Source organism: Aquarana catesbeiana, linkage group LG12 (genome assembly GCF_042186555.1).
Source record: "Aquarana catesbeiana isolate 2022-GZ linkage group LG12, ASM4218655v1, whole genome shotgun sequence".
Lineage (NCBI taxonomy): Eukaryota > Metazoa > Chordata > Amphibia > Anura > Ranidae > Aquarana > Aquarana catesbeiana.
In genome coordinates, this window is record NC_133335.1 from 9,229,729 (window position 1) to 9,257,415 (window position 27,687).

The 27,687-nt window shown below is 46.2% G+C and overlaps 1 protein-coding gene across 1 annotated transcript in view; it reads right to left on the reverse strand.

Moving 5' to 3' along the window:
* Window positions 1-5,817: 5,817 nt before the first annotated feature.
* The window catches only part of LOC141114585 (protein spire homolog 1-like), a 34,942-nt gene continuing 13,072 nt past the window's right edge, over window positions 5,818-27,687 (reverse strand). The window contains exons 6-16 of the mRNA XM_073608377.1: window positions 27,031-27,189; window positions 23,969-24,049; window positions 21,563-21,698; window positions 21,295-21,416; window positions 19,128-19,209; window positions 17,629-17,830; window positions 17,379-17,508; window positions 13,576-13,637; window positions 11,367-11,394; window positions 7,844-7,962; window positions 5,818-6,452 (exon numbers count right to left, since the gene is read on the reverse strand). Of these exons, the coding sequence (XP_073464478.1) occupies window positions 6,239-6,452; window positions 7,844-7,962; window positions 11,367-11,394; window positions 13,576-13,637; window positions 17,379-17,508; window positions 17,629-17,830; window positions 19,128-19,209; window positions 21,295-21,416; window positions 21,563-21,698; window positions 23,969-24,049; window positions 27,031-27,189 (1,335 nt within the window). The 3' untranslated portion in view covers window positions 5,818-6,238. The remainder of the gene's footprint in view (window positions 6,453-7,843; window positions 7,963-11,366; window positions 11,395-13,575; window positions 13,638-17,378; window positions 17,509-17,628; window positions 17,831-19,127; window positions 19,210-21,294; window positions 21,417-21,562; window positions 21,699-23,968; window positions 24,050-27,030; window positions 27,190-27,687) is intronic.

Genomic DNA, 27,687 nt, shown 5'->3' on the forward strand with positions numbered 1-27,687 from the left:
TATTAGATAATCACCTGAATGACCACAACATAGAGGGATATTCAATGTAATACTGATATATAATCACACACATAGGTTGGACTTGTGTCTTTTTTTCAACCTCACCTTCTAGAACTTCTTTGTTTTGGGGTACAAATGTAACAGGTCTATCCAGGTTTTTGTAATACATATTTGTGTTGTAAATTTGGGCACCTAAAAAGTCCCATTTATTGTTCTTTGAGTTTCGAATACATTTTAAGGGCCTTGGTGCCTGAATTAATTTCTAAACTTCAGATTTCTATACTTCACCTTACCTGTCCATATTTACAGGGCAGCAAGACGACCACTGAGAAATAATCAGTCCTTAAAGGCTAGGAACCCCGTGCCAACCGCACTGGAAAAGCACCAGGAAAAAAAAAGGTAATGTAGTGTATTGACTAATTCACTTACTCTTACCCAGTCTACGTGAATATTGGTGATATAATCAAATATATAAATACATGCACCTGCCACCATCTCTGAACATAAACTAAATTCTATCTGGAAGGGTTGGGAACGGATATCCAATGGAGGAAAGAAGGCCGACAATGCTGAAGGTGCATGCTCAGTCCATGACAAACTGGGACATCTGATGTCAAGTAGTAGACCTGGGACTAACATAATCCAAGGGTCCACACCTTTAATCAAACAGGTGATTAATGGAAGCTCTCCTTTGTATGTTAGTAACTAGACATGTGCACTGACAAAAAAAATGTGTTTTCGTTTCCTTTTCAAATTCCAAATTTTCGGAATTTGAAAATTTGGAAATTCAAAAATCTGAAAAAAAGGAAAGAAAAATCAGTAACGTTCGAAATAACCAACTATTAAACGATAGGTATTTCCTTTCAAATTTGGCTGTTTGTGAACGTAACAAATAAAAAATGTATCTGAAATAACAAATGCCGCATCTAAACGAATGGAATAAATAAAAAAGGTTTTATTATTTAATATTATTAGATCATTACATTCCATTCATTTAGATACAGCATTCATCATCATTTGTAACTTCAGATACATTCACACTTGTTACATTCAAATTCCAATACCTATCATTTAATATTAGTTATTATTTCATATTTTCATTCTTATATTTGGATTTTCAATTTTTCAGAAATTTGAAAAATTCAGAAATTGAAAAAAATAAACGGATATTTCGTAATTTTACGAATTTTGACAAATTTGTTAAAAACAAATTCAGAACTAAACGAATTGCACATGTCTATTAGTAACTCCCTGAAACAGACTGGTGGCTCAAGAGGCAATAAAACATCAGGGAGGTGACAGCTGGAGACCCAGACCTAATTTTAATCTCTTTTGGATAAAGTGAGAAAAAGTTTAGCGCTACCTGTTTTTACAAGTCTACGACCCCATAAGAGGAGTTAACTTGCAGTGATGGAATTAACGCCAAACATTTTAAAGCAATTCTATATTCTCTACATCCTCACCAGGTCTTTTCCTGGGTATGGGATCTTCAGCCAGAAGGACCCAACATACATTGGGTTGCCACCTTATCCCTTTTAACCCAAACACATATAGCATATACAGATTCTGAGGCCAATTTAACGCAGATAAGCAAGTTTAATTACCACCTTAATTATTATAATTATTATTTTACAGGATTTATATAGCGCCAAGTTTGCACAGCGCCTTACAACATGAGAAGTCAGCCTCAGAACCTGTGTAATTCATATGTGTTTGGGTTTAAAGGGATGCGGTGGCAACCCTATGTGCACAAGTCATTCCAGATTGCAAATAAGTTGGTTTTAAATTTTAGGAGAGACATAGCAAGTCGTACCCAACATTTTACATTTAGTTGCATTATTCTTGTAGCACAAGGCAGGGTTAGAGCTTCCAGTATGTTTGGCAACACGATTCACTGTACACAGCAAGGCATAAGCTTTATTTTTTTTTTCTTAATCTGTTGAGGAGCATCTTACGTTGAGATCCTGTAGACCTCATAGGCAGCCCACTGACCAACTAAAGAGCCCACAGGCCAACAATGCTGCTGCCAATTGCAAGTGGTTTAATGTCAGCGTGGAAATGTTATTGGCAGGATCTCCAGGTAAGAAATGTTACAGTAAATCTTTCACGTTTAAGTATAGACAAAAAACCTTGTTTTTGGGTGAGTACAAAAGGGTTAAACCGCCCCCTGCTGTCCGCATACCATTGGGGAAATTGGTGTTGACTTTCTTAAAGGTGCAATCCAAGTTGGAGTCCAATGGGAACACAAACCACAATAAAATGTTTTTGTCAGAAGATTAAAATGGTTAAGAATTTTTTTTGATTAAAAAAAAAAACAAACCTAATACCTGTTCTGTGCAAAGGTATTGCACAGATCAGCACTGAACCACCCCTTCTGGTGTCCTCCACTGGCAACCTTTGGCTGCTCCTCCTTATGCCAAAGGAAGCTGCTTCCTATGGTGGTATACCTGTGGACTTGAGCCCATGCTGGGTGTGTGCAGCCATAGAGACAGCATGGCACAGATCCCTTCTTACAGGATACATTTGACAACAGTGGCAGATGACTCCTGCTGCCTCAGTCCTTTGAAGAGAGGAAAAGACGAGCATCTCTGCATCCCTGCTCTGGGATCAAGACAGAACGCAGGTACAGAGGTGAGGGAACGATACAAAAACGACATTTACCTTAACCACTTACCGACCGGCCACTGTATATATACGTCATTACTTTAAAGATGGATATCTCGGTAACAGCAGCAGCTGCTGCCACACCCGAGGTAGCCATCTTTAGGGCCGGTGGTTCTGTACACGATAACGGTGGTCTCTGCGGAGGTGCCACCCCCCCTCCCGCCACTCTCCCACACCCTTCACTGCTTACCGGAGCCGCCAGGTAGCGGCGGAGGCGATCGGGTCCTTTCCCTTCCTCAGTATGGAGACGAGTCAGGCTAAGATGGCGCCCACCCGTCTCCATACCATAGGACAGCCGGAGCGACGTCATGATGTCAGCTCTGCCCACTTCTCTTAAAGGCACATTTTGTGTCTTTTTTTAAACAACTTTTTTTTTTTTTTTTTTTTGCATTAAAGTCTAAAATATGAGATGTGAGGTCTTTTTGACCCCAGATCTCATATCTAAGAGGTCCTGCCATGCTTTTTTCTATTACAAGAGTTTACATTCCTTGTAATAGGAATAAAAGTGATCCAATTTAAAAAAAAAAAAAAAGTGAAAAAATAAAAGTAAAATAAAAAAATTTTTTTAAAGCGCCCTGTCCCGACGAGCTTGCGCGCAGAAGCGAACGCATGCATTAGTAGCGCTCGCATATGAAAACGGTGGTCAAACCACACATGTGAGGTGTCGCCGCAACCGGTAGAGCGAGAGCAATAATTCTAGCCCTAGACCTCCTCTAACTCAAAATATGCAACCTGTAGAATTTTTTTAAACGTCGCCTATGGAGATTTTTTAAGGGTAAAAGTTTGACGCCATTCCACGAGCGGGCGCAATTTTGAAGCGTGACATGTTGAATGTCACGGAACATCCCACACTCCGCTTGAGTGCTTCCGTCATATACCACTTCCTCCCAGTCTGTATACAGATATCAGATATTCCAACCTCTCTGAGCACAAAACAAGGCGACACTTGCTTGTTGCTACCATGAACTGTTTTTATTTAGAATCAAAATTACAAGACTTTATATGCCGTTGGAACCTCCTCTAACAATACAACTGTAACCTAATTAACATAATTAACATGAGCTAATTAACTAATCCTTTATACAGCCTAGGTGATTGAGACATGACCTTTTGCCCAGACTGAGTTAATCACAGGACACCTCACAATAGCAGCAGCTCCAATAGGAGTCGTCCCGTCTCCTACAATGTATAGAGGACAATGTGATCAGCTCATTCAATTAACATAAACACAGGTAGTTGGAGTGGATGACACCAGCATCTCCTCACAGGATGTGTCCCAACAGTATAATTCAGTCTTATCATTCTAATATGGCATATAAAGGGTTCCCAGAGTCCGTGTGTTTTGGGGGGACATGGAGCTGAATCCAAAGTAACACCAACCCCAGGGTCCCCAGGCATACAGCTCAGAGAGCACCATTCCCCCAAATGCCAGGGCCCATAATCAAAAGGCAACAGGCTTGCATTCAGTCCTCTCCAACAGCCTCTGTCCCGGCTAGGTCTGTCACAGTTGCCTATGGAGATTTTTTAAGGGTAAAAGTTTGACGCCATTCCACGAGCGGGCGCAATTTTGAAGCGTGACATGTTGGGTATCAATTTACTTGGCGTAACATATTTCACAATATAAAAAAAAATTGAGCTAACTTTACTGTTGTCATTTTTTAATTCAAAAAAGTGAATTTTTTCCAAAAAAGTGCACTTATAAGACCGCTGCGCAAATACGGTGCAAAAAAATATTGCAATGACCATTTTATTCTCTAGGGTGTTAGAAAAAAATATATAATGTTTGGGTGTTCTAAGTATTTTTCTAGCAAAAAAAATCTGTTTTAAACATGTAAACACCTCAAATCCAAAACGAGGCTGGTCTTTAAGTGGTTAATGCAGGTAATGCATAAAAAAAAAAAGCAGAAACATCCTGTCTTTAGAAGTACTTTAACCACTTCAATACAGGGCACTTATACACCTTCCTGTTAGACAAAAATTCTGGACAGCCGCACTCCAAAGATATTTGCCTTTATTCAATAAGGTGTTGTCCAAAATACAGGTCACAGAAAAGTGGAACAAAGCTTACGCGTTTCGCACTACAAGGAGTGCTTAGTTATAGCAATATACACCTTCCTGCCCAGACCAATTTTCAGCACACTCACAATTTGAAGGACTCTTGCAGTCGTGCAACGTTGTACCCCAAAAATTTGTTATTTTTTTTCCCCCACAAATAGCTTTCTTTAGGTGGTATTTTATCACAAAAAAAAAAATGAGCGAAAAAACAAAAAAGTCTTAATTTCTGTTACAAAACTTTGTAAATAAGTACATTTTCGGCACCCCTGATCAGAGGCACAGGGCAGGTGAGCACCCCTGATCAGAGGCACAGGGCAGGTGAGCACCCCTGATCAGAGGCACAGGGCAGGTGAGCACCCCTGATCAGAGGCACAGGGCAGGTGAGCACCCCTGATCAGAGGCACAGGGCAGGAAGTGGTTAAAGGCCAAGTTCACCTTCACTTTTTCTAAATTCCAGCTCCTTTATGTACCAATATAGCATTAATGTACTTGTACAAAAATAAAACAGCTTTTCATTTATTCTACACACACTTACCTCACTCTCTTCATGGCTGTTTAAAACACTTTATCCCACCCCACCATCTTTCAGGAAAGCCACAAAGACCTTGGCTGTCCTGAAGATTACTGGAAAAGACGTTACCGGCAAGAGTAACTTTAATTATCCATTACTTGGGCCTTATTTCCTGGACAGACTTTAGGTCACACAGGAAGAAGTTGACCAGCTGAGGGTAGATGATGCAGGGTGTGTGCTAATGAGATTCAGGGAAAAAAAACTCCATAATAATCTTGCACTTTATTGGTAAATTTGACAGAATATACATTCTCCTCTCAAGTATTAAGCACAAGGCCATAATAAAATCAGTCATACTTCAAGAAACAAGGCCGTAAAACACATGTAGTGAGAGGGAACATGGAACAAGGTCTCCCGGGACAAGAGACCAGTAGGTCCATCAAATCCATGTTGGTGGTGTCTGGTGAATCAATATCATTGAATTATTTAAATGAAAGTGTAGCAGTTTCCAAGTGCATCATTTCAAAAAAACATGCAAGAATATAGGTTTAAAATAATAAAATATTTACAATTTCTTAAATATTGTGACATTTAGAACCATGAAATAGGTTTAGAATTATACAATTATAAATTATGCACATTCCATTAGTTATTCAGTGTTATAATAGTGGTCAAAAATTTGAAGGCATTACCCAATTTTTTTTTTACCTTTAACAAAAAAGGTTAAAACCCTCTCCCCACCAGGGGCGTGTTTGAAAAATCAAAAGTAAAAATGTGTTTTTGGGCACATCTCAAAGTAAACGAGACAATTTTATTAAGACAGGCCTAGTCATAAGACAGGACACACAAATACATAAAAAAAAACCTTTACCAAGGACATGTCACCTTGGTCTCATCAAGTCTGATGACCTCCCAAAGAATTTCAGAAGGTTGGAAGGTTTGAAGTTGGCTCCAGTTGAAGTCAACCAGTTTTGTAAAGGCAGTCTAAGTTATCACCTTACAAAAGGTTTAATGTCTTAAGAATGGTGTCGCAGAGACAGACATGCTCCGCGTTTTGAAGCTTCCTCCGGGGATTTCGCAGCTCCGATTCCTTTTGATTACATCCAAAATGTACTCTTGGCACTTAAGACATATGGTCATTGAAGTCCAGTTGTACATTATCCATTTGCGAAAGGCAAAGTCACCTGATGTGTTTTTGGGATGAAACATAACCAGTGGAACACTAGGAAGAAAGGTCAAAAAAGGTAAAAATTAAGTAGATTTAAAACCAATCAATAAAACTCATTAGCTTTAAACATGTTCGACATTTCCAGATCAATTTGAATCTTCAAATGTGTAAAAAGCCCACTAAAATGATAAAGTTCCTTAGTGCAGGGTTCTCCAAACTACAGCCCGGGAACCTACCCTCACCAATGATGGGGAACCTACCCTCACCAATGATGGGGAACCTACCCTCACCAATGATGGGGAACCTACCCTCACCAATGATGGGGAACCTACCCTCACCAATGATGGGGAACCTACCCTCACCAATGATGGGGAACCTACCCTCACCAATGATGGGGAACCTACCCTCACCAATGATGGGGAACCTACCCTCACCAATGATGGGGAACCTACCCTCACCAATGATGGGGAACCTACCCTCACCAATGATGGGGAACCTACCCTCACCAATGATGGGGAACCTACCCTCACCAATGATGGGGAACCTACCCTCACCAATGATGGGGAACCTACCCTCACCAATGATGGGGAACCTACCCTCACCAATGATGGGGAACCTACCCTCACCAATGATGGGGAACCTACCCTCACCAATGATGGGGAACCTACCCTCACCAATGATGGGGAACCTACCCTCACCAATGATGGGGAACCTACCCTCACCAATGATGGGGAACCTACCCTCACCAATGATGGGGAAACTACCCTCACCAATGATGGGGAAACTACCCTCACCAATGATGGGGAAACTACCCTCACCAATGATGGGGAAACTACCCTCACCAATGATGGGGAAACTACCCTCACCAATGATGGGGAAACTACCCTCACCAATGATGGGGAAACTACCCTCACCAATGATGGGGAAACTACCCTCACCAATGATGGGGAACTACTCCTTTCACTGACACCAATGGACTATTCCTCCCACTGGCATTGACGAGGGGCAATTCCTCCTACTGGCACCAATAGTGAGGGGCAATTCCTTTAAGTGATATCAACAGGTACTATTCTTCCCACTGGTCACTGTCTGCCCCCCTAAAGTCTGAGGGGCAGTAAACTGGCCCTTTGTCTGAAAAGTTTTGAGACCCCTGATGTAGACTACAAGGCCCATACTGGCTTTGTTGCCTGAATAAGCCTAGATCCAATGACCTGAGCACAACAAAAACCAAGACTGTACTGTTCTATACTTTTTGGCTAGTTCAAGACTGACAGCCCTATGTCCACTCAGAATGGCAGCTTTCAAATTTCTATTAGCCTCCCTTTAAATAGCCAGGGGCATCAGCTGACAAGATTCAAAAGGTAGGCAAGATAATAAGCACAGCAAGCAAGGGCTCCAGAGATTTTTCCAGGCCTGCAAAGTTACACTCAACGACTAAACCTCACCTGGAGTTGTTCCAATGCAGCAAGTCCTTAGTTCGAGTAAGATCACTCTCCTGCGTGAGAACCCGAGCTTTGAAGAAGCTGACCGGTAAGTGCATGCACTTTTGGTGGGGCATCAACATCTGCAAAGAACAAAAAGCTTGAAAAACTCCTCAAAAGGAACCATTAAAAATTTGAAGATAATGAAATTTCTTGAAACCATTGATGTTCTATAGAAGCATTACATGGCTTAGAGATTACCTGACCCATTAAAAACAGAATTCCTCCCGACAATGGGGTCTGAGAATTATTAGAAGGGAGTCTGGTAGAGGGACGCTGAAGACACCATTTTAAATTGTAATGTGGGCCCTACAGGGCTAAGAATACAGTATCCAATTGTAATACCATAGAGATCTGGAACTGACCAGGTTAAGCAAAGCTCTGAATGGGTACACACCTACTCAGAAGTATGGTCTGATCAGGCGTACTGAAAGTGGCTTCATCTGACTGCAAGGAATCATGGGAAATAAGACCCATAGTAGTTGCTGAAAGCATTTGTTAATTTGCAGCCAAATGAAGGTAGCTTGCAGGTCAGAAACACTAATCCAGCTTAGTGTTGCCTTGGGTCAACCAGCAGCTCCCATCTCCTGCCCAGTGCTCCAGTAAGCAGTGGTGGAGCAGAGCGATTACTGAACAGACTGATAAATGAGCGATCAGCAGTCGTTTTATCGCTCAGTTTAGTGTTAAAGCCCACATGGGACAGTTGTAGCCAGGGGCGTATCTACTGCGAGGCAAACCAGGTGTTTGCCGGGGGCGGTGCTGCCCCCCCAGACAGGACACACTAGTGAGAACTTCAGAGAACAGGGGCAGACTGGGCCGCCGATATGATGCCCCAGAAAAAGGCTGCCGCAGACAGTGCCACTTTACTGTCAGTATTGACCCCAGCTGGCCAAGACCCGTAGCTTGCTCCACCTTCACTGCTGGCTCTACTGCCCACTGGTTGCTAGGGCTGCAGTGCATGCCATCTAGCAACCAGTGACATCACGTCCCCGCCCTAATGCAAAGCGAGGCCAAGGCCCCAGCATTCAAAGCGAAGGGAGTCAATTTCATCCTCTGTGCCTAGTGATTTAGCTCCACCCACCTCCTCAATTCTCTTGCGGCACGCCACGCTCAGAGGGAAGGGAAAGGAAACTGCCAGGACTCGTGCATCATGAGGGAGCCATGCATTGCAGAGACCCTTACTAAGAGGAGATGTTCATGATGGGGTAGTAATCTTTAACTTTAGGGGGATGTGACCCCTAAAAGCGAAGGACTACAGGTCCCAGCATGAGCCCCTCAGAGCTGATGTGAGCCCCTCAACTATTGGACTACAGGTCCCAGCATGAACCCAAGAGAGGTCACATCCTTAGATCTCAGGGGTTCATGCTGGGACTTTTAGTCCTTTACTTTGGGGGGGGGTCACATCCCATCCTTAGATTTCAGGGGTTGATGCCGAGACCCTCCCAAAAGTGAAAGGCTGCACTCATTATGCACTTTTAATGTATGAAGAGGAATAGGCGGAGCCTAAAGTGTAAGGGGCATTTACAGGTGAAAGGGTGGATTTTAAACAGTAAGGGGTGGGGCACCCGGTTTTAGTCTTGCCTACCTTAAAGAGTTCTGCCCCCCCAGCAAAAAAAAAAAATAATTCAGCAGCTAGACATACTGTAGCTGCTGACTTATTAGGACACCTACCTGTCCTGGAATCCAGCAATGTCCCCAGCCGATGTTTTCCTTGCGGCTTCAAGGCCAGTTCCTTACTGTGCATGCGGGAAGCACACTGCGTTTTCTGAATGGCCCGTCGGCGGGGTAAGGAGTAGGGGCCGAACTTGCAACTGATCGTGCTGCAGCACGATCTCCCAGAAGTGGATGTAGCAAAGTCCCGGGGGCCCCTGAGACCTAATGGTGACCTCCAGAGTTAGGGACAGATGACATCCTTCAGTGTAGAGTGGGTAAGAAGGCATAGTGGGTGTAATGAAAGATGAAATGTGGGTGCCAGACACTTTGAACGCAAAGAGATTTATTGTCTCTTAAACAGAATGGTGGGAGAGAGGGTTAGGGCCAGAACACCCTTAGGTAAATGTTAATTGGCAGACTCAGACGTCTATAGGTAGACAGCTATACATGTGAAGGCTTCCAGACAGACACCACTTCTGTATAGGTAGGACCGCTGTCTCCTATGGCAACAATCTTGTAGCTGTTACTAACAGTAAAGTTATTCAACTAGTAGCAACACAAACAGTTCTCTTTACCCCACACTCACTGTGGGTCTTTACTCAAGCTCCCAGTCTCCCTAGACTTCAGATCCACTATCCACTGGATCCCCTGAGCTCTTTCACTGTAGCACTCCGTATCTTCCTCAAGCGTCACCCCCTGCTTCACTGCTGGGTCCCTGGCTTGGCACTCAAATACTCAAGCTTCACCCATGCTGACACGTTAGGTCCCTGGCTTGGCACTCCACAAGCGTCAACTCTGCTGTCCAGCTGGGTCCCTGACTTGGCACTTGCTGATGCGTTCCCACTTCTTCACCATCCCCGGCTGGTGAGAAGTCTGCTCTGGTACTGTCCTCAGCTTACTCAGTGGTCTCAGGTAGCAAGGTGGATGGTCCCTTTCTGGCAAAAGCTTCCCCTCTACCTCTGACCACGACTGGTTCCCCAGCCGGCGGAATCGCTACTTCTGGTTGAACTACCAGCCCGCAGTCCCAAACCCTGCAGTACTTCTGGATAGGCTCTCAGACAGCCTAGCAGCCAGAAGTCCCCAAGATAGGTCTTCGGTTTCTGGTCTAGCAGCCTGGGGCAATACCACACGTCCACCCAGACAGCTGTCCAGGTGGCACAGAACCCCCGATCACCTGACTCCACCCAAACAGGCTGTCCCAGCAGGCCAAGGGACCCAAGAAAATCCCTGCCCATTGGTTGAGATACCATTCATAATCTGTCCTTGCAATGCCCTTGTCTTATCTAATGTCACCAGGTACCCAGCCATCTAGTGACAGAAGAGATGTGCAGCAATTCCAGAATTAGGGCAAAATCAATTGACCTATCAATTGGCCAAGGCAACTATCACTTGGCAAATTTAATAGCAACCCTGCCTAAAACATCAGGGTGCTACATCGGGATAGGTACCTGTCAAAAACAGGTACCCGCTCCCCCCGAAAGGTGCCAAATGTGGCACTGGAGGGGGGAGTCAGATAAGCGGAGCTTCCACTTTTGGGTGGAACTCTGCTTTAATGCATTAGGGTAAAAACCTGCAAAGCTTGCTGCTCCTTTTCCCCCTCCCTACACACGAGTCCTCCCTCGATCCACTGCTGTGCCCATCTGCAGCAGCTGTGTCAAATCCCAAGACGAGGGACATGGACAGTGTCTGGCTTGGGAACGTACTTGCACAGGTGCCCTGTACCGAGATCGAACTGGGCTCATGAGCATTCCTGCTGTTTTCTCAAATATCCTTAAGTCTAAAAGTGAAAGCATTACAAGGAACCAACTCAATCCCAATTCCCAGAAGCATTTACCTCCACACGGCATTCCGGGCAAATAGTCCTGCAAAATAAACGAGAGAGATTGCAGCATATTTCTAAAGATCGAACACAAACATTCAGGGGACCATTAAGCCAGGTAAAGTGCAGCCAGGCCTGAAAACCTTAGAGCATGTCCTGGTCTAGGGCAAGATCAGACATCTTGCTGCTCTAATGTATTCAATAAGATTTTAGTGCAATCGTTTCCAAACTGCAGCCCTTTGCTTGCCTTTATCTGGCCCTTGGGGCACCATTCTTCCCACCGGCACCTATGGAGGGGGCACCATTCTTCCCAGCGGCACCTATGATGGGGGGGCACCATTCTTCCCAGCGGAAACTATGATGGGGGGGCACCATTCTTCCCAGCGGAAACTATGATGGGGGGCACCATTCTTCCCAGCAGCAACTGGGGGGGCACCATTCTTCCCAGCAGCAACTGGGGGGGCACCATTCTTCCCAGCAGCAACTGGGGGGGCACCATTCTTCCCAGCAGCAACTAGGGGGGGCACCATTCTTCCCAGCGGCAACTAGGGGGGGCACCATTCTTCCCAGCGGCAACTAGGGGGGGCACCATTCTTCCCAGCGGCAACTAGGGGGGGCACCATTCTTCCCAGCGGCAACTAGGGGGTGGCACCATTCTTCCCAGCGGCAACTATGGGGGGGCACCATTCTTCCCAGCGGCAACATGGGGGGGCACCATTCTTCCCAGCGGCAACATGGGGGGGCACCATTCTTCCCAGCGGCAACATGGGGGGGCACCATTCTTCCCAGCGGCAACATGGGGGGGCACCATTCTTCCCAGCGGCAACATGGGGGGGCACCATTCTTCCCAGCGGCAACATGGGGGGGCACCATTCTTCCCAGCGGCAACATGGGGGGGCACCATTCTTCCCAGCGGCAACTATGGGGGGCCACCATTCTTCCCAGCGGCAACTATGGGGGGCCACCATTCTTCCCAGCGGCAACTATGGGGGGGCCACCATTCTTCCCAGCGGCAACATGGGGGGCCACCATTCTTCCCAGCGGCAACATGGGGGGGCACCATTCTTCCCAGCGGCAACATGGGGGGGCACCATTCTTCCCAGCGGCAACATGGGGGGGCACCATTCTTCCCAGCGGCAACATGGGGGGGCACCATTCTTCCCAGCGGCAACATGGGGGGCCACCATTCTTCCCAGCGGCAACTATGGGGGGCCACCATTCTTCCCAGCGGCAACTATGGGGGGGCCACCATTCTTCCCAGCGGCAACTATGGGGGGGCCACCATTCTTCCCAGCGGCAACTATGGGGGGGGGCACCATTCTTCCCAGCGGCAACTATGGGGGGGGCACCATTCTTCCCAGCGGCAACTATGGGGGGGGCACCATTCTTCCCAGCGGCAACTATGGGGGGGGGCACCATTCTTCCCAGCGGCACCTATGGGGGGGCACCATTCTTCCCAGCGGCACCTATGGGGGGGCACCATTCTTCCCAGCGGCACCTATGGGGGGGCACCATTGTTCCCAGCGGCACCTATGGGGGGGCACCATTCTTCCCAGCGGCACCTATGGGGGGGCACCATTCTTCCCAGCGGCACCTATGGGGGGGCACCATTCTTCCCAGCGGCACCTATGGGGGGGCACCATTCTTCCCAGCGGCACCTATGGGGGGGCACCATTCTTCCCAGCGGCACCTATGGGGGGGCACCATTCTTCCCAGCGGCACCTATGGGGGGGCACCATTCTTCCCAGCGGCACCTATGGGGGGGGCACCATTCTTCCCAGCGGCACCTACAGGGCACTATTCTTCCCCCCTAAAGTCTGGACGATAAACTGGCCCTTTGTTTATAAAGTTTTGCTCTAGTGCAAAAACCTGATACCAGTCTGCTGCGATCCCCTCTACCACCACACTGGGAGCTCACAACGCTGCCACTTCCATTGTCCAGTCACAGGCTGGGGGTGTAATCTTGACCATACTGTGTAGTGGTGGAGTAGGGTCAGGACCTGACTGTTTTATTGTAGAGGTATCCGGCATGCAAACAGGCTACAGAGAAAGTTTTCACAGTTGAATCGGATCACATACATATTTCAACTACATAGCTACATTGCCTAGATTTCAGTAAATCTGGTTCAGACTCATAATAGTTAGACAACTGGACTAAGTTTCCAATCCAGAAATTGCAATTCATCACGTCAAAAGGAATCTCTCTGGAACATGGCAACCTTACCTTTCACAGAATTTGCAGAGGACCTGCCTGCACAAAAGCCTCTTGCGACAACTTGAACAAGCCTGCCATGCAGAAAATGGTGTTCAGTTTAACAAAGTTTTACAGCATTTAATGCGATTACATCTGTGAGTGTTTATGTTGCATTTTCTGCACTTGCATAAGAAGCCATATCTGCTTATACAGTATTTATAACTCAATACCAACGCACTAGAACCACCCTTCATAGAAAATAATGAATCCAGCAGCCATAGTTGCAATTACAACCGTTCAGGCATTCTGTTTCTTTTGTTTGTATTGGTATGACAAAAAAGCGGAGAAACAAAGCCAAATCTGACACATTCCACACAAAACTTTAAAAATGCGCTGGACAAAATTAGAACTCTCAATATTTAGTATCGCATCCTTTGGAGAAAAAACTGCAATAGCTTCCTGTAACCATCAATGAGTTTCTTACATCACTCTACTGGAGTTTTGGGCCACTCTTTCGCCAACTGCTCCAGGTCTCAGGTTGGAAGGGTTCCAAAAATGGACTGGACAAAATTGACACCCCTCAAATATTTGGTAGCACACCCCTTGGAAAAAAAAAATCAATTGCTTCCTGTAGCCATCAATGCATTTTACACCTCTCCTGGATTGTTGGAGCACTCTTTTGCCAACTGCTCCAGGTCTCAGATTGGAAGGGTCCCTTTCCCCAAATGCTGTTTGAGATCGCTCCACAGGTGCTTTATGGGCTTTAGTTTGCTGGCCAGTTCAGTAGTCTCCAGCGCTTTGTCTTAAACCATTTCTGGGTGCTTTTGGTCATTGCCCTGCTACAAGACCTCTGACGGAGACCCATCTTTCTGACACTGGCCTACATTGCACCCCAGAATTCTTTGGTGGTATTTAGCTTTCATAAGGCCATGCACACGGTCACAACATCCAGCTCTTGAAGCAGCAAAGCAACCCCAAAACATCAGTGAACCTCCAGCTTGTGACTGTAGGGACTGGATTCTTTTCTTTAAAGGCTGCATTTTTTATGAAAACAGAATTAGACTTTACCAAAAAGCTGTAATTTTGTTTTGTCTGTCCACAGCACATTCTCCTGAAAGGATTTTGGCTTCCTCAAGTTTTGGCAAACTCCAATCTGGCTTTATGTTTGTGTCAGCAGTGGGGTCCTCTTGGTTCTACCATAGAGTCTTCATTCAGATGGTGACAGTGTGAGCCGACAGTTGTACCCGGTGCCTGAAGGTCCACTTTAATTTGTCCAGAAGGCGATCGAGGTTCCTTATCCACCATTCCAACAATCCTTTGTTGCAATCCGATAAATTCAAACTCATCGATTAGCTACAGTTCCATTGGCTGTAAACTTGTTGCACAGTGGTCACAGGAACATCAGGATCTCTGGAGATGAACTTGAAAAACTTGATTGTTTATGCTGGTCCACAATTTTTGTTCACAAATCCTCAGAATTCTTTGCTGCTCTCTTCTCCATGCTCAGTGTGGTACACAGGCACAATAGAAAGGTTGAGTAAATTTCTCATTTCAACTGGCTACTGGTGTGATTTCTAAATGGTCAGCACCTGCTAACTGATACAGGCGAGTTTAATTACAAATTACAGGAGCATCACAAACTTGGAACACATTTCTTACAATTTTGGGAAGGTGCCAAAAATGTTTATTTTTGGAGTTTGGTGCAGAATGTGTAAAGATTTGGCTTTTTGTTTCTCCACTTTGTCTCATACTGATACAAAAAGAAAAACGAGAACACTTAGGCTCGGTTCACACAGGGGCAACCCGACTTGCAGCGCGACTGCAAGGTGATTTGGAGGAGACTTCAGTGCGACTTACGTGACTTAAAGTTGCCTCCAGGACAGGCAACTTTGGCTGTGGCCAATCACAGAATAATCAGCTCTGTGGGAGGGAGGGGGTTGCCTGGGTAAACGTGGGAAGTACCTGTGTAAATTTTCTTTCCTGTAAAGTTGCTTCAATATAGATGGAGATCCGACTTGGAGGCAACTTCCATTGAAATCTATGGGTACAAGTTGCCTAGAAGTCGCCTTGAAGTAGTACTGGGATCTTTTCTGAAGTTGGAGCAACTTCAGTAGCGTACATTAAGATGGCCCTCATTCACTTCAATGGAATTTATGTCCGGCGACTTGGGGCAACTTGAGGTCTGACAAGTCGGATCCCAAGTTGCTGTAGTGTGAACCGGCACTTAAACATTTGTATTTGTAACAATTTTCTGGGCGAAGTGGTGCATTATCTGACAAATGCATAGGTGCCAATATTTTTGGCCACGACTGTATGCAAGCTCAAAATGTCTCGCTTGGATTCCTTTTACTCATTGTGTATGGTGATGTCTCAATTTGCAAGCGGATCCCGCTTTCTCCAGGTGATCAATTTGAAAGCTACTTTGGAAACTAAAGCCCGCCATAGATGGTTTGAATCTCAGCCGGTTTAGCAGGAACCAGCCAAGATTTGATCATGTATGGGCAGGCTGAATTTACCCAAGTTGACCAGTCAGCCTGCTGGATTTTACATGCCATTATTGCAAGCGGCTATATAGCCTCTAGCAATCACTGTCTCTCCCCCCCCCACCTTCCCGGGAGAACACAATGGCTCGGTGGGATTCCTATCAACATGGACTGTGTTTATGGGGGAATGGAGTTTCTCTCCTGCAAACCCATGGTTGCAGGAAAGATTTGCTTATGGCCAACCTAAGGCTTCATTCACACTTTAACGACTCCAAAGTCATGCTAATTTGGAGTGCAACTTTGGATGGATGTGATTAAGGCCCCATACACACTATTCGATTTTCTGCAGATTTTTGTCTTCAGATTAAAACCATATGTGAGGTCAAACCTTAAGAGTTTCAATGTGTATGCAATCAGGCGGGCCCTTGCACTACATGGTTTTGGTAAATAAAATCTGCAGAAAATTTTAGTGTGTATGGTGCTTTAGATGCGACTTGTCCCTGATGCATTGGTCAGTAGTGCAACAGTGGGTCCCAACCTCGCAGATGGACAAGTCACATCTAAGTCACGCCCATCCAAAGCTGCACCCCAAGGTTGCATGACTTGTCGTTCAAGTGTGCATGGAGCCTTAGGTTGGCCATAGATGGAGCGAATTTCTTTCCAGCAACCATGGGTTAACATTGATGTCTATGGCCCTCAAGTTACATGAAAGTCAAACCAAAGTAGTGCATGAAGTCACTGCGACTAAGTCAAGTCGCACAACTGAGAATGGGGTGTAAAGGTTCAAAGATTTCAAATTTATCACCTGGAGAAAGTGGAATCAGTTTGCAAATTGAGACTCCACCATATAAGTCAAAGGAATCAAGAAGGCGAGAGACATTTTGAGCTAGCATATATGCACTTTATTAGACATTGAATTGTTTGAGCAATATTTACTTCTGAGGAGAATTTGTCGTTAAGGGCTGGTTTTGAATGAACAGTATGCATATACAGTGTTAAATGCTATGAATTTATTGCAGTGATTGTACTTTACCAATCTTTAGTCAGGGCTCCATCAATAGATTCCACTGATTAAAAATATCGTGCTAAAGCAAGATGCCAAAGAGAAGCAGATGGAAGCTACCATTCTATAGCCCAATTAAATTAAGCTTTTGAGTCCATGATACGTTCTAGTCGCACCAACATTTTCAGGACATTCTTTCAGGGTATACTACTTCTACGGTTCAAGCAGTACCTTAAATGGGCTAACACCTTAAATGTTTGCCCAGTTGTACTCAAGTGTCGTAAATGCACCAATATGGATAATCTTATACTTGCAAACCATGCACAACCCTTAATCCTTGCCCTCACCTTTTGCCTCAGAACATCTCTACTGGACCGAAAGACTGACACCTCAGTTTTTACCATCATTCGACGAAGAGGAGCCAGCTCCAGGACCGTCGGAGGTAGACTAACCCTTGGAGAGTCCCAAGCCTGAGACAAGTAAAAAAAAAAGTCAGTGCAATTTCTAGAATTTCCAAAAAAAATTTACACAGGAGTTATATGCAAGTCATCTATAAATCAGAGAACTTGTATGTTAAAACACCAATTGCTTGATACCTGCTCATCCTGTGCTCCTCCTAATAAGCCTTCAAAGGAGCTTGACCGCTTGTGACCAAAAGACAGCTTCTTCTGGATTGATGATGAAGAAAGCAGTTTGTCATGAGTTGATCCACTGGTTGTTTGGCGGTCCTCTTGGGATGAGCCACAGTTCATTCGGAGGTCCATTTGTGATGAAGTCCACACAGGCAGGAATGAGAGCTCTTAAAAACATGAAGACTGATTGACAAACTACGTAAATGTAATTTAATGCGTTAAATTACGGAGTATAAGCTGCCATTTTTCACCACAAATTTCAGTCTTCAAGAGTAAAAAAAAGGCCAAACCCAGATAGATCAGACCCAGTTCCCCCCCCCCCCCCCCCAGTCACACCCCTCCTGAATCAGTGACAGGATCTGGAGGAACTTCCCCAGGAACACAGGGAAAAGATCCTAAAGCAGCTAGATTCAAGTCTAAGTGGTAGGACGCACCCCCAGAAATGCCACAGAGGGCCCTTCCAGGAGTGTCTTCTGAGCTGAGGCAGGGCGCTGGAGGCGTCCTTTGGGCCACTCTCCGGGACTCAGACTGCTTCTCTTGGAGTAGGGCCCGACACCAGTAGGGGGCCCCATGAAAGGCTCCTGTTAATCTATAGAAAACGATGAGTGGGGTGGATTGATGACAGGTGGGGAGCAGAGGACAGCAGTGACACTCAGGTGTGACCTCCTCCGTCACCGACCAGCTTACTCAGAAGATGAAACATGGGGCACTGCTTTTGCTAATAAGGGGGCTTCCACTTCAACCATAGGGGGATCTGGATTGGATTCTGATAATTGGGGCTCTGACTCTGGGAATGGGGCAATGACAGACAAGGGCACACTGTGCTGAGCTGGGTTTTATCTGGTGTTCTCAGGGGAGGGGTGTCCTGGTGTGTAGGAGTGGGGGGTATAGAGGGGTGTCCTGGTGTGTAGGGGTGGGGGGTATAGAGGGGTGTCCTGGTGTGTGGGGGGTATAGAGGGGTGTCCTGGTGTGTAGGAGTGGGGGGTATAGAGGGGTGTCTGTTATGTAGGAGTGGGGAGTATAGTGGTCCTGGTGTTACCTAGGAGTGGGGGGTATAGGGGAGTCTGGTGTTATGTAGGACAGTACAATATGTAGGTGGGGCTTTGTGTGGGTGGGGTTTGTGTGGGCAGGGACAGAGGGTGCCCCCATGAATCATGAGTTGTCAGTCCGCCCCTGCAGAGTATTTGGCATTGGTAAACCGCTGGACCACTCCGCGCCTGTTTCTACCACCCCCTCCCCCACCCTTTAACAAGCCCCTCAGTGTCAAATTTATGCCATTGACAAAAGTACAATGCTGGTCAAAACAGGCCTATAAGGTGAGTACAAGTGTTAGGCTTTTATTGCTTGCATGAATTTTAGGTACTAAATGAGCGTCATTAAGACGCTTGTTGCTTGCCCTGCATTAGACAACTGACTGTCCCCTAGGAAAGGCTGGAGGGCAGCCTGGAATCGGACACTGCTCACCTGTACTACTAGACGTTAGGTCAGAGAACTTTTGTTCTGATGAGGATTCCTGGCTAAATTCTGTGTTCCAGCTTATCCTTCCCTATAAAGAACAAGACAGGATAGAAAGTACAATGTGTTAACATCCTAATGTCAAATCACATCTACCACTAAGCAACTGCATCATTGCCCAGACACCATGGAAAAGACCAAAACGTCTGTTCAGCCATCGGACTCAAAAGGTTACCAATTTATACCAGGGACTTGCTTTTACCGGATACTAGAGTGATACAATTTCCCCCATAGAAATGAAGGAGCAGCCTGTTGGAGGGCCATTGATAGAAAATGACAATATACATTCAGCCACTTTGTTAGGTACACCTGTTCAATTGCTAATCAGCCAATCACAGGGCAGCAACTCAATGCATTTGAACATCTAGACGCGGTGAAGATAACTTGAAGTTAAAACCAGAAATCAGAATGGTGAAGAAATGGGATTTCAGTGGCTTTTAACACGGAATGGTTGTTGGTGCCAGACTGGCTGGTCTGAGTATTTGAAAAACTGCTGATCTACTGGGATTTTCATGCACAACCATCTCATCGAATTTACAGAGAATGGTCTGAAAAAAAAAATAAAAAAACAGTTGTGTGAACAAAAATGTCTTGATGTCAGTAGAATGGGCAGACTGGTTCCAGATGATAGAAAGGCAACAGTAACTCTAATAACTCGTTACACCCAAGGTATACAGAATACCATCTCCGAACGCACAACACATCCAACCTTGAAGCAGATGTGCTACAGCAGCAGCAGACCACACCAGGTATCACTCCTGTCAGCTAACAGGAACTCAAGGCTACAATTCAGACTCACCGAAAATGAACAGAAGATTGGATAAAACTGCTTGGTCTGATGAGTCTGGATTTCAGCTGTGACATTCAGATGGTGGGGTCAGAATTTGGCTTAAACCTAAAGGCCTGGATCCATCCTGCCTTGTATCAATAGTTCAGGCTGGTGGTGGTGTAATGATGTGTGGGAGAATTTTCTTGGCACACTTTGGGCCCCTTAGTACCAATTGAGCATCGATTAAACACCACGGCCTACCTGAGTATTGTTGCTGACCATGTCCATCCCTTTATGACTACAGTGTCATCTTCTGATGGCTCCTTCCAACAGGATAATGCACCATGTCACAAAGCTCCAATCATCTCACCACTGGACAATGAGGTCCCTGTACTCCAATGGTCTCCACAGTCACCACATCTCATCCAATAGAGCGCCTTTGGAATGTGGTGAAACAGGAGATTGTTATCATGGACGTGCAGCCAATTGGCAACTGCGTTATGCTATCATGTCACTATGGACCAAAATTTTAGGAATGTTTCCAACACCTTGTTGGATCTATGCCATGAAGAACAAAGGCAAAAGGGGGTCCAACCCGCTCCTAGCAAGGGGGACCTAATGGTCCTCTATGGGACTTTCTAAATCATTTTTCGTATTTGCAAGTTTAGGAAAATGGGTTAATTTGTCTGAAGACATGTTGCCTTTATTGCCCATATGAACGGAGGCATGCAGCACTGCAATTTTAAAGCTGAGCGAGCAAACGACTCAACAAAAAGGATGAACACATACAAGTTAGCCGTTTTACCTGCCAAAGGAATTTATTTTTGTCCAGCCAATCCTGAGATGTACACAGCTTGGACAAAAGTGCACAGACATGTTGGGTAGGGGTGGTAATCTGATCTCTAATGCAGTTGCCACCAAGTCTTGCTCTTCCCCCAGCCTGTGATTGGACAGTTGAACAGCAAACCAATGACCTCATCTGACTGCACTATTAGCATTTGTCTTGCACTTCAGCAAAAATGGTTGACTTCTCGTGCTGGTTCTTCCACTTCCCTTCGAGTTCTGCTGTATTGACTGTACAGGGACTACAAGAGGTCAATACCATGATAAAAATCAGATAATTGCATTCCTTGCTTTTAAGCATTAAAGATGCATTGACCACGGAGCTGAATTGATTTCTGCAAGGCTTCCAGCTTTAATAGTAAATCAAAGGTAAACTGTCCAGAAGTACTCAGATTTCACTATATTACTAGAAATACTATTGAGGCTGAACGCCAAAAAAAACGACCAGATAGTTAAAGAGATCTGGGTAATCTACTCCTCACCTTACTTTGATCTGAGGTTTACCTCAATCTGATGGTCTTGAAAATCAAAGGTTGGCACGTTCCACCTGGACTCCAGTCGGCATCTATAGTAAGGACAGTCTGAAGGAATGGAGAACGGGCCATCTGCGATCCTCAAGTCTTCATCTAAGAAAAAGAAAGTCCATTTGCATTCCCAAAAGACCAACTTTAACCAAAACTTTTGCATAGAAGAATGTTAACTGGATCATTCGAGTAACCAAAAATGAAAAACTCTGAAAATGCTGTAAAAAAAAAATCTGGCATGGACTTACCAAAACTCACCCTGGGAAAAGACTTTTTGCCCTCTGCAGATTTGAGTATTGACCTGGAAGATTTAATTTCAGACATCAGGAGTTCATGTAGGCTTGGCTCCTGGGGTGGTTTCTCTTTCAGCTTACGTGCCGAGGCCTGAAACGATCACTTTGATAAAGTTATACTTTAAAGGGAAGGCCACCAAAAAAATGCAGGTACAGAAATCAAGGTTTTTTTTGATTACCATAGAGTCAACTATCACAGCCCTCTCCTTTGCATAAATTAGTCCTCTCCTGGGAGTGCCAAATTTGTGCTGACCCAGCTCCTCTGCATACATAAAATTATCCAGGAAAAGAGACACTTGAGTGACAGCTCAGTCTGCTGGGGATCACATCACAACCAAGATGGCAGCACCCAGCAGCAGTTTTTGGCCTTCTGGATGTCTTACACAAGAGGCTCACACAGGTAAACATGCATATATGTTATATGCAACTACAGCGAACAGAAAATAGTCACACCTGGCACTAAATGCTATGGTCACTAGCCTTAAAACTTAGTTTTTTATAGTCAACCCTTTAACACGGTTACCTGTTAAACCTAATAGAGAACCTAATAGAGAATTTTCCACTTAATCCCAGCAGCTTGATGAGTGGCTGAGCCAGGTCCACACTTCTGGGTGGATCCCGTTTATATAAAATCGCAATCATTCCCCAGCCTGGACCGACTGACATCAGTGGGCTTCAGCCTGCTGTCAGCTGAAAACTGGTCACAGGAGGGCAAAAATGCCTCCTGTGATCCGCAGTACAGCCAAACACTCAGCTGGTCAGCTGCTGGTCTTCCAGCATGCTTATCTGACAAAAGCCAGCTTGTCAGACCAGCTGCCATAAATAGGGGCCGAATATCAGACCGCATAGATTTAACCCGGCTAATGTTGCCCCGACATGCGGCCCATGTGTACTAGGCTTTATATAGGCTTGTAGCAGCTGTGGATAGAAGTCAAACTCCAACTAAAATATTTCTGAGTTACTGCAAATTTGGGGAAAGACCCACACCATATGAAATGGAAGCGGTTTGCTGTGAGCACCCCTCAGTGTTTGTCCCAACATTTGTTTTGCAGAGCAACTTAGCCCACTACCAGGGATCAAGTTGTTAGGGGTTCCATGAGCAACAATTTGTCTTAGTAGCCATTGGTTAGTTGTTCCCTTGATCCCCTTACACTGTGGATGATTGAACTGGCCCTTAATGTAAGGACCACTACATTGACCAAACGGACATTTTTTTTTACTAAACACCAAAGGGGCACTACCATTGTCACTTTCTAGTGATCAAAATTATTTTGGTAAAAAAATAAAACTAGTTATACAGCAAGGGGAGTATTAGTTCACATATTATAATTACAACTTGCCAATGATGCTAATGGGTCATAAGTTGTAGACTTAAGGGTTCCTGTTCTAAAGATTGCACAGCTGCTAAGTGGTCAGCATGTCCACCTAGCAGTAGCAGCACTGGGGTAGTTTGTTCAAATCCCAACTACCTGCCCGGAGTTTGCATGTTCTCCCTGTGCCTGCGTGGGTTCCTTCTGGGTACTCCGGTTTCCTCCCACACTCCAAAGACATGCTTGTAGGTTAATTGGCCCTAGTATGTGTATGTATGAATGTGAGCTAGGGAGCCTAGATTGTAAGCTCCTTGAGGGCAGGGACTGATGTGAATGCAATATATATGTGAAGCACTGCATAAAAGTACCCAAATTAAAAAATATAAATGGTTGGCTTAGACCAGGGGTTTCCAAACTGCGACCAGGGAGGCCTTTTACTTGCCTTTATCTGGGCGGGGCACTTTTCCACCCCCTGACACAGATAGGGCACATTTCCTCCCACTGAAAGCAATGATGGGGCACTATATCCCCCCCTAACAAATATGCATTGTTTAATCCCACTGACACCAGGATAATTTCTACTGCCAAAGGCCACAGTCTGGCCCACGTAAAGTCTGGAGGACAGTGAACTGGCGTTTAGAAAGTCTGGAGACCCCTGGCTTAGACTGTTAAAGTGAAAAAATAACTGATCTACTGGCAGAATGAACAGTAATAAAGCTTAGTGGGAACTAAAGCTGCTAATATTTGCAATCACATTTTCACGTTTCCTCAAGGCATTTTGTGGCAAAGGTGTGCAGTGAATACGGCCAATAAGCTGACGTTCCCACCATGTCTAAGTGGCACCCAATATTTAGCTCAACAAGTCCATGAATACCATTAATGCACGCTGCAGCTTCTCTCTTCCCAAGGTGCTACAGTCTTTACACCGCTTGCTTACAAATGGTCTCGTTTTAGAACATGAAGTTCAGCGTATGGACTTTGCTTCCTTGCTTATACGCCCCAAAAGGGACAATGTCTGGAGCCCTCTTGGGGACCACACAGCCAAACTTACCGGTTTCAGGGAGCGAAGCAGATCCAAGATGACGACATTCTCCTCACTCTTGTTTAATTTGCTACTGGACAAGTCACTGTCCTAAAACATGCAAATCTAGGTTAGCATCCTATAACAAATCATTTTACTATAGTATTTCCCAGGAGGAAACACCACACAGAAATAACTGCAGAACCAGAGGTGTGCATCCCAAAGATCAAACACGTGTGTGTACTGACTACATTGTGCTCAGCCCAGCTTACCTTCCCCTGGTGGCTGAAGTCTATCCCACACTGCAGGCTGTGATTACCCCTCCCTCTTCCTCTCCTGCCCGCTCCAGCTGCCAGCACCTCAGGTTGTAAAGTCAAATAAGGCACGCTGGGGAAGGGGGCGGGTACAGTGTTCCCATTGGCTAAGGAGCCAGCAGAGAAGCCAAGCAACTGTAGCCTCTGATTTTACAGACCCTGTATGGTTGGCAACCCTGGTGATTACGGTGTGCACTGCCCAGGCCTATGTACCTAACCATTTGAGAACAATGAAGGGAAGGAACTATTTTGGCTACATCGCTTTCAGATAGTACTTATGTTGTAGCTTAGTTTTTATTGCTTTCAGTACTAAACATTTAAAAACCACTCATGTTTACATCCAGATCTGTTAAGCTTTTACTTTAACCATGTAAAATATACAGGATGAGCAAGAGAAATCAGAATTCACAGACTGGCCTCTGACAGGAGTGCCTGGTTTGCTTAAAACACGTACTGCCAAGAGACACGTTCTTTCCCACTTAGAAATAGTTTTGCATTGAATTGTATCAGGTTACCTTTGATGCCAATATTTCATAGCAGTTCAGGGCCACTAAAACTTGTTTACTTACAGTATGTGAAGTGGTTTGGATTCGGTCGGACCCCCTCCCGTGGTTTGGATTCGGTCGGACCCCCTCCCGTGGTTTGGATTCGGTCGGACCCCCTCCCGTGGTTTGGATTCGGTCGGACCCCCTCCCGTGGTTTGGATTCGGTCGGACCCCCTCCCGTGGTTTGGATTCGGTCGGACCCCCTCCCGTGGTTTGGATTCGGTCGGACCCCCTCCCGTGGTTTGGATTCGGTCGGACCCCCTCCCGTGGTTTGGATTCGGTCGGACCCCCTCCCGTGGTTTGGATTCGGTCGGACCCCCTCCCGTGGTTTGGATTCGGTCGGACCCCCTCCCGTGGTTTGGATTCGGTCGGACCCCCTCCCGTGGTTTGGATTCGGTCGGACCCCCTCCCGTGGTTTGGATTCGGTCGGACCCCCTCCCGTGGTTTGGATTCGGTCGGACCCCCTCCCGTGGTTTGGATTCGGTCGGACCCCCTCCCGTGGTTTGGATTCGGTCGGACCCCCTCCCGTGGTTTGGATTCGGTCGGACCCCCTCCCGTGGTTTGGATTCGGTCGGACCCCCTCCCGTGGTTTGGATTCGGTCGGACCCCCTCCCATGGTTTGGATTCGGTCGGACCCCCTCCCGTGGTTTGGATTCGGTCGGACCCCCTCCCGTGGTTTGGATTCGGTCGGACCCCCTCCCGTGGTTTGGATTCGGTCGGACCCCCTCCCGTGGTTTGGATTCGGTCGGACCCCCTCCCGTGGTTTGGATTCGGTCGGACCCCCTCCCGTGGTTTGGATTCGGTCGGACCCCCTCCCGTGGTTTGGATTCGGTCGGACCCCCTCCCGTGGTTTGGATTCGGTCGGACCCCCTCCCTGTTTCGGATTTGGTTGGACCCTCCCTGTTTCAATGTTGCCCCTCAGTGTTCGTTCTTTGCAGAGACAAGGCTTCGGAAAGGAAAGTCATTGTCTTACAATGAAGACTGGAAAAATTTCAGTGCTACAATTGTATGAAGTAAAATTGCATTGGATTCAGTTGGTTTCTTATTGAAGAGTTAAGCTGCTTGTGGATGTGCCAAGTCAGCATATGACCATACTGCGACAGACTGGGCCTAGGGTGGTGTGCGATTACATGAAACAGGAAGCATATGCCGGCTCATGCTCAATATTTTGGGGGGCGGCAAACAAACCTGCCCCCCTCACTTGCACCAGTCACCACCCCACACGGGAGACGGACGAGAATTTGTGGTGTTGTAGGCTCCTGGAAGCTGCCCTGGCCCCCTCACTTGCACCAGTCACCACTCCACACGGGAGACGGATGAGAATTTGAGGTGTTGTAGGCTCCTGGAAGCTGCCCTGGCCCCCTCACTTGCACATGACCCCTCCCATCAGACGGGTGTCGGACGCCAACCATGTAGAGACGTCACCATAACCCCCCCATGCACGGGAGATGACAAGAACCAGAGGTGGCGCGGGCTCCTAGCCCCCTCGCTCACTGGCCACCCCCCCGCGCGCAGACAGGTCGGACGCCATTTATGTCCTTCCCTTAGGAGGTAGTGCAGGTGATCCAGGGTAGGGATCCTGAAAGCTGCCCCTCCACCTGCTGCAGCTTGCCGTGACACCAAGCCGTTGTTTCTCCTCCCGGCCGAATAGGCAATGGGTCCTGAAACACGACCGGATAGGGAGAGAGATTTAAAACTCCTTGGCCAATCGAGCCTCAAGACCCGCTTTCCTGATTGGCCAGGAGGAGAATCCGGAAGACCATAGCGATTATTAATTCTCTATTGTCACACAACTGTGTGGGCTCAGGGCGCAGTGCTCTGCGACCAGAGCCCACCCTTTGAAGACAATTAGAGCCTCAGGCTGTAATCACATGCTCCCAAACACAAAAAAATTTAAATGTGTCTGGCACCCTGCATGCAAATTAGCGGCCGAGCACATGGATTAGGGGGACGGACGCCCCTGCGCCCCATATGAACCACCAGCCACTGATGTGCCGCTTTCTTAAAAAGCCTTGCATGCTCTGCAGCCTTATATAGCAGCTTGGAATGTTAAAGCTCAGACAAAGATACTTAGACCAGGTACACAACTGGGACAGAATGATTCTTCCAAGTAGGGTGGTAAAACCCAACACATTTTTGCCAAACACCCCCCCCCCCCATTTTATCCTGAACATTTTTGCCTGGGTTTTGGCTTTACATCAAACATCTCAGCCACCCTTTTTGACAAACTTACTTGGACTTTTCGCAGTGTGTACCTCTTACAGCGGATGTCCTCCATTAACATCTCATATGGCGCAAGTTGATACTCAACTGGTTGAGATTTGGAGCGCCGTTTGGAGCAGAGTCTCATCCCAACACGGAGCTCTTTCATTACACCTTTCCACAAGGCACTCTGCAACAAAAACCAACATTGTTAATTGCTTTTTAGTCTGCACCAAGCTATTTGTACAGATATCCCAGAATTAGCAGAGGCAGAACAGCAGGGGGGGGGGGGACTCCTAAACAATTGACACCCTACTGGTTCTCATACTTCTATACTTTATTACCTGGACCAAGGTACCTCCTGGGAAATAGGCATATTTCCTCAAATACCCAACTCATGCATAGGCGTTTGAGAAAGGGAAGGGGCTGTGAATCGCCTCTACATTCAACAGCTGAAAGAATTCCATTACATAAACATGCAGAATGACTCCAGTCAGACTTGAGACCATCTACTGGATGAACATTGTAAAGCTCAGATATTCACATGCAATTGTTCACATTTACCAGATAAAAGTTTGCTAGTCGTGAGACCAAGTACAAAAGTTGCATACCCCCAATTAGAGGGACAACAAGTACTCAAAAGGAATCCCCAGCAAAAGCCACAATTTCAGGATTCTGAGACATTAAC